The 12,423-nt window shown below is 43.5% G+C and overlaps 1 protein-coding gene across 2 annotated transcripts in view; it reads right to left on the bottom strand.

Moving 5' to 3' along the window:
* LDAH (lipid droplet associated hydrolase) overlaps positions 1–12,423 on the bottom strand; it is a 209,495-nt gene that overhangs the window by 176,808 nt on the left and 20,264 nt on the right. For both annotated transcript variants that reach the window (XM_038751343.1, XM_038751342.1), the window contains exon 2: positions 11,517–11,684. In XM_038751343.1, the coding sequence (XP_038607271.1) occupies positions 11,517–11,676 (160 nt within the window). In that variant the 5' untranslated portion in view covers positions 11,677–11,684. The remainder of the gene's footprint in view (positions 1–11,516; positions 11,685–12,423) is intronic.

The following is a 12,423-nucleotide window of genomic DNA, read 5'->3' as shown; positions in this document are numbered from 1 at the left end:
ACAGTTCCTGACCCACATGGGGCTCACAGTCTTAATCCCCCTTTCATCATCAATCGTATTTATTGAGTGCTCACTGTGTGCAGAGCACTGTACTAAGCGCTTGGGAAGTACAAATTGGCAACATATAGAGACAATCCCTACCCAACAGTGGGCTCACAGTCTAAAATGGGGAGACAAAACCAAACATACTAACAAAATAAAATAAATAGAATAGATACGTACAAGTAAAATAAATAAATAAATAGAGTAATAAGTATGTACAAACATATATACATATATATGATAGATGCAGTAACAGGCCCAGAGAAGCGAAATGACTTGCCCAAGGCCACATAGCAGAGAAGTAGAGGAGCTGGGATTAGAACCCGGGTCCTTATGACTCCCAAGCCCGTGCTCTATCCACTAGGCCATACTGTTTCCAGAAATTTAATGAGGTTATTAACACTCACAAAATCATGATACTGAGGCCCTCAAACCACATTTATGGAGTTTACCACAACTGCCGTCTAAGCCTTTGCTGGGGACAGATACATTTCACTTTCTTAAGCCACTTAGATTTCTTAAAACCCTTAAATAGCTCAAACAAAGCTAATCTCCAAAGTGACCCTCTGGACTGTAAGCTCGTTGCGGGCAGGGAACGTGTCCATCAACTCTGTTGGATTGGACTCTCCCGGTGATATGCCCAGAGTAAGCATGCAATAAATATTAGAGAAGCAGCGTGGCTCAGTGGAAAGAGCACGGGCTTGGGAGTCAGAGGTCAGGGGTTCTAATCCCGGCTCCGCCGCTTGTCAGCTATGTGACCTTGGGCAAGTCACTTAACTTCCCTGTGCTTCAGCTTCCTCATCTGGGAAATGGGGATTAAGACTGTGAGCCCCATGGGGGACAACTTTGATTACCTTGTATCCTCTCCAGTGCTTAGAACAGTGCTTGGCACATAGTAAGTGCTTAACAAATACCAACATTATTATTATTATTAAATACCACTGATAGATGGATTGACCCCAAAGAGCAATTAACAACAAACCTTGTGCCATATCAGAAAGGGAAAGGAGTTGCCTAGATCTGGCCCCTTCCAAAAGAACGCCAGGCTTCCGGTTTTCCAAACGATCAAGTATGAAAGCCGTTCGGCTCTCATGGGGTGCGCGGGAAGACAGACCATTTTGGGGGGAGTGGGGGAGACGACAATGGGCATCTAAGTAACCGCTACTCCTTAGTATACTCCTTAGTAAGTACTCCTCAGTACTTGCAGGGGATTGGAGAGCACAGCGCTGCAGTTGTCGCTGAGCAGAGACACATAGGTCCCTTAGGCATCACCACTGCGGCTGTGAGCAGGTGAAACCACCACAGGAAAACTATAAGCAGCATGGCCTAGTGTCTACAGCACAGGCCTGGGAATCAGAAGGACCTGGCTTCTCGTCCTGGCTCTGTCACTTGCTGCTGTGTGACCCTGAGCAAGTCACTTCACTTCTCCAGGCCTCGGTTACCTCACCTGTAAACTGGGGCTTAAGGCTGTCAGCCCCCTGTGGGACATGGACTGTGTCCAACCTGACTGGCGTGTATCCACCCTAGGGCTTAGAACAGAGCCCGGTAAACAGTAAGTTCTTTACAAATTCCATAAAAAAAATAATGATAATTGTGGTACTTATTAAAAACACTTACTATGTGCCAGAGATCGTATTAAGCGCTGGGGGAGATTCAAGATGATCAGGTCCCACAGTGAGCTCACAGTCTATGAAAGGGCGGAACAGGGGTTGAATCTCCATTTTGCAGAGGAGGGAATTGAGGCACCGAGAAGCTAAGTGACTCGTCTAAGATCACACAGCAGACAAGTGACGGAGGTGGGATTAGAACCCGAAGCTTCTGACTCCTAGGACCATGCTCTTTCCATTAGGCCACTCTGTTTCTTAAAAAAAAAATCTGCTAAGGCCATTCCGGGAGCTATCTGAAGGTGGAAAAGGCCTGAAGTCAATACAATTTAGGAACAGATTTGCTCTAGGGTGACTTCTGGGTGGATATCAGCTCTTCTGAACCGGACAAATACAGGACACGGATAGTGTAGCAGTAACTTCAAAGAGAATGCCTAGTGAACCACTGCTCACAGAGACAGAGGTGCTGGATTCAAATTCTGTTGGACCGCTCTCCCCTCATCACAGAGGTGGCTACCAGGGGACGATTTCAAGCTTTGCAAATCTGCCCAGAGGTGCAAATGTCCTGATAACACCACATCTGACTTCGTTCATTCGCACTGATTGAGCGCTTACTGTGTGCAAAGCACTGTACTAAGCGCTTGGGAGAGATGCAACAACAGACACATTCCCTGCCCACAACGAGCTCACAGTCTAGCACATTTGTCCTGCTCCAGTGTCCTTCATGTTTCCTGGCTCCAGTCCGCCAAATCGGAGAAGCCGCGTGGCCTAGTGGAAAGAGCAGACGCTTGGGAGTCAGAGGACCCTGGGGTTTAATCCCAGCTCTGCTTCTCATCTGCTAAGTGACCTTGGATAAGTCACTTACTTTCTCTGTGCCTCAGTTTCCCTCAGCTGCAAAATGTGGGATTCAAAACCTGTGCAACGGGAGGCCGCAGGAAGAGGGGCCACCCAGATGATTCCCTTGCCTTCAGGATGATGCCTAGGATTGAGATGGGGGTGGTGGCTGCCACAGGGAGTGGAAGGGGTTTGGGTTTCTTTCGCAAGGCAGGGAGCCTCAAATCCTGTCCGCTTTGGATAGGAAGGACCTGGAGAGCGGCTCTAGGAGTCGGTGGAAGCGAACGGGTGCTGCCGAAGTGATTCCGGAGGGTGCTTCAGTCAGGATTTAGGATGGAGAATCCCTGAACACATCACGGTAACGGGACAGAAAAAGGGCCAGCCTTCCGGCTCCCACACTGGCAGCTCTGTTACCTTCCAACCTGAAGAGCAGTTCTTACCCCAAGACACAAATAAATAAAATCAGAATCAAATCAACCAGGAGCAATCCAACGGTTAACAGGCACAGCAAGAAACCTGGCAGGAGCCGCAGTACACTGAATGCATACCCAAGAATGAAAACGTGAAAAATTCTGATTTATTAATGATCAAAAGCTGGATGGCGCACTTCACTAGAGCAAATGTTTTGATTTACATTACGCGTTATCGACCATGAACTCCACTTCCTGGGAAGAAAACCACAAAGACAACAAAACTGCCCTGTTTACCCCCCTTGAGTCAGAGACACATTAGCCAGGTGTAGAGATAAAACAAATCGTTCCTCCACTGGAAAGCAAAGAAAACATTGCAAAGCCCGATCAATGTGTACCATATTGATTTATCAAAGAGTTCAGGGATCTTTTATAGGGGCACACGTACAACACAAACAAAACCGCTCTGCTGAACTGCCCCTAGAGTGTAAAGGTCATCTCTTGATTGCAAACTCAGGGTAAGCGGGGAAGGTGTCTACCAACTCTGAAGTACTGTAGTCTCCCAAGCACTTAGTACAGTGTTCTGCACAGAGTAAGTGCTCAATAAATAGCCCTGATTGATCCTGAATGTTGCTATTGCACAGTTCACAACAGGGCTAATTTTACATGTCCAAGAAAGCAGATGGCAAAAACCAGATCAAATTTCCTGGTGTTTTTCATCTGAGTTTTTCATCTTATGGTATATAAGTACATATAGTACTGTATATATGTATATATATATACTGTATATAAGTACCTGTATATATGTATATACCTGTATATATGTTTGTACATATTTATTACTCTATTTATTTTACTTGTACATATCTATTCTATTTATTTTATTTTGTTAGTATGTTTGGTTTTGTTCTCTGTCTCCCCCTTTTAGACTGTGAGCCCACTGTTGGGTAGGGACTGCCTCTATATGTTGCCAATTTGTACTTCCCAAGCACTTAGTACAGTGCTCTGCACATAGTAAGAGCTCAATAAATACGATTGCTGATGATATAGGAAAGTGCTCTCATCAGAAAACACCGAGGTCAGCATTACAGAGATTCAAAGGGTTTGCTCCTCCCCTTGAACACAAAACCCTTTCTGTAATTCCTAACACCACTACTTCAGCAGCTCAGTAGATGATTAATTATGAAAGAGGCTAGATAATTTTGCCATGATGATTTAAAAAATCGTATTGGTTTATGGGAATACCTAGAAAATATTGCCATTCTCTGGTTAAGAAATGAAACTATAATCAACTAAATACTTGCTTGTCATTTAGGCAACACGGTAATATAAGATGGCTTTTAGACTCAATAGTTTCCTAATCATAAAGTTCTAAAGGAAATACTATTCTACACTAAGATTATTTAGATGCTTAATTTCTCTCTCTCTCTTTTTCCTTTCTATTTATTCTGAATTCTTATCTGTGCCACTTACCTCTTTTCTTTCCAGGTCCTCTATGGCAGCCCTGCTTTATTTTTCCTCCAATTCTACTTATTCATCCCCCTCTACTTTTGCCGTCCCTCTTATCCCTTTAGTGCTTCTTATTTCACCTGTTACTGTCCTTTCCTCCTCACTTGATTATTTTCTCTGCCTTTGACTATTCTTTGTCTCTCATCTCTCTGGCCTCACAAACTCTTTCCCGTTCCTCGTTTGTCTGTTTTTCCTCTCTCTTCTGTTTTCCCTCTTCCCCACTGCCTTTCCTTTCCCCTTAAAAAAAGGCAACACAAAACAACATTTCCAGGTATTTCTCTGCCTCCCTCGTTATTTTCTTTTTTCCATTTTTTTCTTCCCTCTGTTCCACAGAGGCTGCCCTGATTGCCTTCTTCCTGGGAGGCTCCAGGCCACCCCAAGTTCAGGGAGCAACATTTCGTGCCGTAAAACCGCATAAAGCCAGGTGGCTGGGGGTTGAAATCCCGCTACAATTTGATACAGATATTTTCCAAAAACTTAAAATGTATGTCTATATTCCTTCATTCAATCGCATTTATTGAGCGCTTACTGTGTGCCGAGCACTGTACTAAATGCTTGGAAAGTATAATTCGGCAACAGAGACAAGCCCTACCCAACAACGGGCTCACAGTCTAGAATAATAATAATGATGGCATCTATTAAGCGCTTACTATGTGCAAAGCACCATTCTAAGCGCTGGGGAGGTTACAAGGTGATCAGGCTGTCCCACGGGGGGCTCACAGTCTTAATCCCCATTTTACAGATGAGGCCACTGAGGCCCAGAGAAGTTAAGTGACTTGCCCAAAGTCACACAGCTGACAATTGGCAGAGCCGGCATTTGAACCCATGACCTCTGATTCCAAAGCCCGGGCTCTTTCCACTGAGCCACGCTGCTTCTCTAGAAGAAAGTCAGTCTATATGTCTATATTCATTCATTCAATTGTATTTATTGAGCGCTTACTGTATGCAGATCACTGTACTAAGCGCTTGGGAAGGACAAGTTATGTGAGAAGCACCATGGTCTAGTGGAAAGAGCACAGGACTAGGAGTCAGAGGACCTGGGTTCTAATCCCGGCTCCGCCACTCATCTGCTGTGATGCCTGGGGTTCCCTTCTCTGTGCCTCAGTTCCCTCATCTATAAAATGGGGATTAAGACTGTGAGTCCCACGTGGGACATGATTACCTTGTATTTACCTCAGCATTTAGTAATAATAGTTATAATAATGGCATTTATTAAGCGCTTACTATGTGCAAAGCACTGTTCTAAGCACTGGGGAGGTTACAAGGTGATCAGGTTGTCCCACGGGGGGGCTCACAGTCTTAATCCCCATTTTACAGATGAGGTAACTGAGGCACAGAGAAGTGAAGCGACTTGCCCAAAGTCACACAGCTGACAATTGGCAGAGCCGGGATTTGAATCCATGACCTCTGATTCCAAAGCCCGTGCTCTTTCCACTGAGCCATGTTGCTTCTCTAGAAGATAGTCTATATGTCTATATGTGAGAAGCACCATGGCCTAGTGGAAAGAGCACAGGACTAGGAGTCAGAGGACCTGGGTTCTAATTCCGGCTCCGCCACTCGTCTGCTGTGATGCCTGGGGGAAGTCACTTCCCTTCTCTGTGCCCCAGTTCCCTCATCTATAAAATGGGGATTAAGACTGTGAGTCCCACGTGGGACATGATTACCTTGTATTTACCTCAGCATTTAGTAGTAATAATAATAATAATGATGGCATTTATTAAGCGCTTACTATGTGCAAAGCACTGTTCTAAGCGCTGGGGAGGTCACAAGGTGATCAGGTTGTCCCACGGGGGGGCTCACAGTCTTAATCCCCATTTTACAGATGAGGTAACTGAGGCACAGAGAAGTGAAGTGACTTGCCCCAAGTCACACAGCTGACAATGGGCAGCGCTGGGATTTGAACCCATGACCCCTGACTCCAAAGCCCGGGCTCTTTTCCACTGCTTGGCACACGGTAAGTGCTTAACAAATACCATACGAAATGTAGAAGACTTTCTTATTATTCCTTAATCAGATTCTTCACTTTGAACGTCAAGAAACAAGGCTCTTGGGGGAGGTCGGGGCTCAGGGATGGGGAGGGAGGAGTCCTTTTAGACTGTGAGCCCACTGTTGGGTAGGGACTGTCTCTATACGTCGCCAATTTGTACTTCCCAAGCGCTTAGTACAGTGCTCTGCACACAGTAAGCGCTCAATAAATACGATTGATGATGAGGAGGGAGGGAAGAGAGGGTGTTTATATATTAAGACTCTCAGAGGCCAAGCCATCTTCACCCCACTTTCACCTCCTCCGCAAGAAGCCATTCACTCTCCTGGGGTCTACATTCATTCAGTCGTATTTCTTGAGCGCTTACTGTGTGCAGAGCACTGTACTAAGCGCTTGGGAAGTCCTAGTTGGCAACACAGAGAGACGGTCCCTACCCGACAGTGGGCTCACAGTCTAGCAGCAGCGTGGCTCAGTGGAAAGAGCCCGGGCTTTGGAGTCAGAGGTCGTGGGTTCAAATCCCGGCTCCGCCAACAGCCAGCTGTGTGACTTTGGGCAAGTCACTTCACTTCTCTGGGCCTCAGTTCCCTCATCTGGAAAATGGGGATGAAGACTGTGAGCCCCCACCATGGGACAACCTGATCACCTTGTAACCTCCCCAGCGCTTAGAACAGTGCTTTGCTCATAGTAAGCGCTTAATAAATGCTATCATTATTATTATTATTATTATTATTATTATTATTATTATAAGGCAACTGTCAGTGACTCGGGGTCTGGAGATTAACCAAAGCCCTCCAGCCTCTCTCTCTTTCCGCTACTCTCCTTTGGCCAATTCACTGTGGTTAGGACATCTACAGGGTTGACCAGGGCCGGAGACGAAACTCAAAATAATCAATTTTGCGGCTAGCCAGCAGCTCTTGCAAGAAGTTGCGTGGGAGAAACATTTGAAAGAAAAGCAGAAAGTGGATGTTTTTGAATATCTATGCAATTCAACTCTCCAACTCTCTCCCCGTCTCCTATTTCCACAAACAAATGAGGGCGGTTTGGTTAATTTTGCTATCTTCCAAAGTACAAATTCAGCATAATTCACAATGAAACTTTTTATCATTACTGTCTTCTATTACAACTGTTTAACATGCGGCAGGAGATAATAATAATAATAATAATAATAATAATAATGATACATGCGTCAGGAGATAATAATGATGGCATTTGTTAAGCACTTACTATGTCCAAAGCACTGTTCTAAGCGCTGGGGGGGATACAAGGTAATCAAGGTTGTCCCACGTGGGGCTCACAGTCTTAACCCCCATTTCACAGATGAGGGAACTGAGGCTAGAGAAGTTAAGTGACTTGCCCAAGGTCACACGGCGGACATGTGGCGGAGCCGGGATTCGAACCCGTGACCTCTGACTCCCAAGCCCGTGCTCTTTCCACCGAGCCAAGCTAAATCCAGGATCCTTGGTTTTCCCCTAGTTCAAATGAGTTATACTTCAGAACTCTTTTCTCTGATTCTTTTCCATGAAACCACTTTGTTTTAATAATAAAAAAGAAAATGAATAATAGTGTTTATTAAGTGCCTACCCTGTTATGTTAACCACTGGGGTAAATAATTATAATTATAGCATACAGCATATATGTTTGTACGTCTTTATTACTCTATTTATTTATTTATTTATTTTACTTGTACATAGATATGTACAAGTAAAATAAACAGAGTAATAAAGACGTACAAACATATATACTGTATGCTATAATTATAATTATTTACCCCAGTGGTTAACATAACAGGGTAGGCACTTAATAAATACTATTATTCGTTTTATTTTTTTATTATTAAAACAAAGTGGTTTCATGGAAAAGAATCAAAGAAAAGAGTTCTGAAGTATAACTCATTTGAACTAGGGGAAAACCAAGGATCCTGGATTTAGCTTGGCTCGGTGGAAAGAGCACGGGCTTGGGAGTCAGAGGTCACGGGTTCGAATCCCGGCTCCGCCACATGTCCGCCGTGTGACCTTGGGCAAGTCACTTAACTTCTCTAGCCTCAGTTCCCTCATCTCTGAAATGGGGGTTAAGACTGTGAGCCCCACGTGGGACAACCTTCATCATCATCATCAATCGTATTTATTGAGCGCTTACTATGTGCAGAGCACTGTACTAAGCGCTTGGGAAGTACAAATTGGCAACATATAGAGACAGTCCCTACCCAACAGTGGGCTCACAGTCTAAAAGGGGGAGACAGAGAACAAAACCAAACATACTAACAAAATAAAATAAATAGAATAAATAAATATTTATTTATTATTTACAAATAAATAAATTAAAATAAATTAAATTAAATAAACAAATAAATTAAATACAGAATTATAATAATATTAATACATAAATTAAATAAAGTACAAATAAATTAAATAGAGTAAAAAAATATGTACAAACATATATACATATATATATACATAGATGCACATCATTGACAAAATAAATAGAATAGGTCATTCATTCATTCATTCAATTGTATTTATTAAGCGCTTACTGTGTGCATAATAAATACAATTGAATGAATGAATGAATGATCTATTCTATCAAGGTAACCTTGATTACCTTGTATGCCCCCAGCGCTTAGAACAGGGCTTTGCACATAGTAAGCGCTTAACAAATGCCATCATTATTATTATTATTATTGTTATTATAATTGAGGGACAGATACAGCCAGAATTCCAGGGAAAGGTCTGGCTGAGAAAGGGACAGGAGAAAGAGACACAGAGAGAGAGGCAGAGTTTTCAGAACAGGAGCAAGGATGTAGGAAGGAGAGTGATGGTAGCAAAGTACGTGGTATTTACTGAACACCTTATAATAATAATAATAATAACAATAATGGCATTTATTAAGCTCTTACTATGTGCCAAGCACTGTTCTAAGCGCTGGGGACGATACAAGGTGATCAGGTTGTCCCACGTGGGGCTCGCAGTCTTAATCCCCGTTTTACAGCTGAGGGAACTGAGGCCCAGAGAAGTTAAGTGACTTGCCCAAAGTCACCCAGCTGACAATTGGCAGAGCCGGGATTTGAACCCATGACCTCCGACTCCAAAGCCCGTGCTCTTTCCATTGAGCCACGCTGCTTGCGCTGCACCTTAGTACTTAGTGAAGTACGAAAGACCGAGCTAAAGTGCTTGGGAAATTTCTCTGAAGGCAAAAGCCGTTCTCTGAAAGGGTGAGAGCTACCTACAGAATATAAAGGTATTACTATTATTATTATTATGGTTTTTGTTAAGCACTTACTATGTGCCAGGCACTGTACTAAGTGCTGGAGTGAATACGAGCAACTGAGGTTGGACACAGTCCTTGTACCATGTGCAAATCACAGTCTCAATCCCCATTTTACAGGTGAGGGAACTGAGGCCCAGAGAAGTGAAATGACTCTCCCAGGGTCACACAGCAGACCAGTGGCAGAGCCAGGATTGGAACCCAGAACCTCCGAACTCCCAGGCCTGTCTCTATCCACTATGTCATGCTGCTTCTGGAGCGATAAGAAGAACAGTGAAAAGTAGGGCGTCGAACAAATATGGCACCGCGAAATATCAGAATTAAGTAGAACAAGTGTATGAACAATTGAATATTATATGTAACATTATTGAGGATAGGTGTAAAATCATAACTGCTAGAGTGGCTGTTGGGTTGATCATCATCATCATCATCATCAATCGTATTTATTGAGCGCTTACTGTGTGCAGAGCACTGTACTAAGCGCTTGGGAAGGACAAATTGGCAACATATAGAGACAGTCCCTACCCAACAGTGGGCTCACAGTCTAAAACGGGGAGACAAAACCAAACATACTAACGAAATAAAATAAATGGAATAGATACGTCCAAGCAAAATAAATAAATAAATAAATAAATAAAAAGAGTAATAAATATGTACAAACATATATACATATATACAGGTGCTGTGGGGAAGGGAAGGGAAGGGAAGTGGCTGTTGGGTTGATACGTGGGGTTTTGGCAACTACAAGAAAAGGTCACTGGAGCAGGTGGAATTTTACGGGCAATAGCTACAGTGGGAGATAATAATAATAATAATAATAATAATAATAACGACAATGGTGATTATAATAATAATAATAATGATAATAATAATAGGTTTTGTTAAGCACTTACTTTGTTCCAGGCACTGTACTAAGCCCTGAGGTGGATACAAGCAAATCCAGTTGGACTCAGTCCCTGTCCCACATGGGGCACAGTCTCAATCCCCATTTTACAGATGTAAAATCTGTAAAATTTCTCTAAAATTTCTTCTCTAAGGCCTGGAGAAGTGAAGTGACTTGCCCACGGTCACAGAGCAGACAAGCAGTGGAGCCGGGATTAGAACCCACATCCTGAGTCCCAGGCCCACGCTCTATCCACTACATCCCGATGAAGGAAGTGGGCAGGAGCCAGGCTAGTGGACGGAGTATAAATTTGTATTTTAACCCCAGCTCGGTCTCTGGTCACTAGGCATCTCTGGGCCTCAGTTTCCATATCTTTATAATGGGGCTAAGATTCCCGCTCTCCCTCTCTCTGAAATTGTGTACGGCATTTGGGACGGGATCTGTGTCTGATCTGATGGCCTTGTATCTACCCCGGTGCCTACTGCAGTGGTTGGCACCTAGTAAGTGCTCTATAAACACCCTCATCATTATTAAAATGTTTTGAAAGGGGCCCCTCTAATCTAATTCCCACCTCTGCATTCTCTCAGAGAGCTTAGTACAGTGCTCTGCACACAGTAAGCGCTCAATAAATACGACTGACTGAGTCCTGCTCCTCTCCTACCTTGGCCCCTTCTCCAACCTGCCCCACCAACCCTCCTGATCCTACCCCTCGCCAGGGCCGACGTCATTTCTGGATTTTGCCACACTTCCCCCGATTCTTCGGAATTGACCCAGCCCTTAGTACAGTGCTTGGCACAGAGTAAGCGCTTAAACCCCACAGTTCATAATAATGCTCCTTTTCAATGTACAAAAATATCCACTGCGGAAAATCAGAAGGTACGTTAAGACGGAAATTTGTACTTCCCAAGCGCTTAGTACAGTGCTCTGCACATAGTAAGCGCTCAATAAATACGATTGATGATGATGATGATGGAAATTGAAGAACTTACCAGTGATAATAAGAATCAGGAGTTGGGGGTTGCTGTCATTTTCATTTGAGCTCAGTTCAGTCCAGGGCCCACATTTGAGAACCTGAGTTTCCGCTCCACAACAGTTGATAAATTGATTGTGCACGGGAATTTCGTCTTTCAATGTAATATCCACGTCCATTTCTAAGTCTGGAACAAAGCAACATTGCAAAAGGTAAGTGGAATGCAATTAATCGTGCATTCTATACTAAACATGCATCAAAGGAAATACGTTTCGAATTCGTTCATTTGTATTTATTGAGCACCCACTGCGTGCAAAGCATTGTACTAAGCACTTGGGAGAGTACATGATAGCAATAAACGGACCCATTCCCTGCCCACAATGAGCTTACAGTCTAAAGGGGGGGGACAGACATAAATATAAATCGATAAATTATAGATAAATTGCAGAAGTGTCAGGAAATGAACACAATATATTTAGGGGGAAAGAGAGGAAAAATTACACTGGAGGGAGGTTTGCATGCTATGTGAGGGTAACAATACTTATGGAAAGCAGCGTGGCTCAGTGGAAAGAGCCCGGGCTTTGGAGTCAGAGGTCGTGGGTTCATCATCATCAATCGTATTTATTGAGCGCTTACTGTGTGCAGAGCAATGTACTAAGCGCTTGGGAAGTACAAATTGGCAACATATAGAGACAGTCCCTACCCAACAGTGGGCTCACAGTCTAAAAGGGGGAGGCAGAGAACAAAACCAAACACACTAACAAAATAAAATAAATAGAATAGATACGTACAAAATAAATAAATAAATAAATAGAGTAATAAATATGTACAAACATATATACATATATACAGGTGCTGTGGGGAAAGGAAGGAGGTAAGATGAGGGGATGGAGAGGGGGATGAGGGGGAGAGGAAGGAAGGGGCTC

This window comes from Tachyglossus aculeatus, chromosome 9 (assembly GCF_015852505.1).
Source record: "Tachyglossus aculeatus isolate mTacAcu1 chromosome 9, mTacAcu1.pri, whole genome shotgun sequence".
NCBI classification, from domain to species: Eukaryota; Metazoa; Chordata; class Mammalia; order Monotremata; family Tachyglossidae; genus Tachyglossus; species Tachyglossus aculeatus.
The sequence above is the reverse complement of the archived record's forward strand: the minus strand, read 5'-3'. Positions and strand labels throughout refer to the sequence as shown.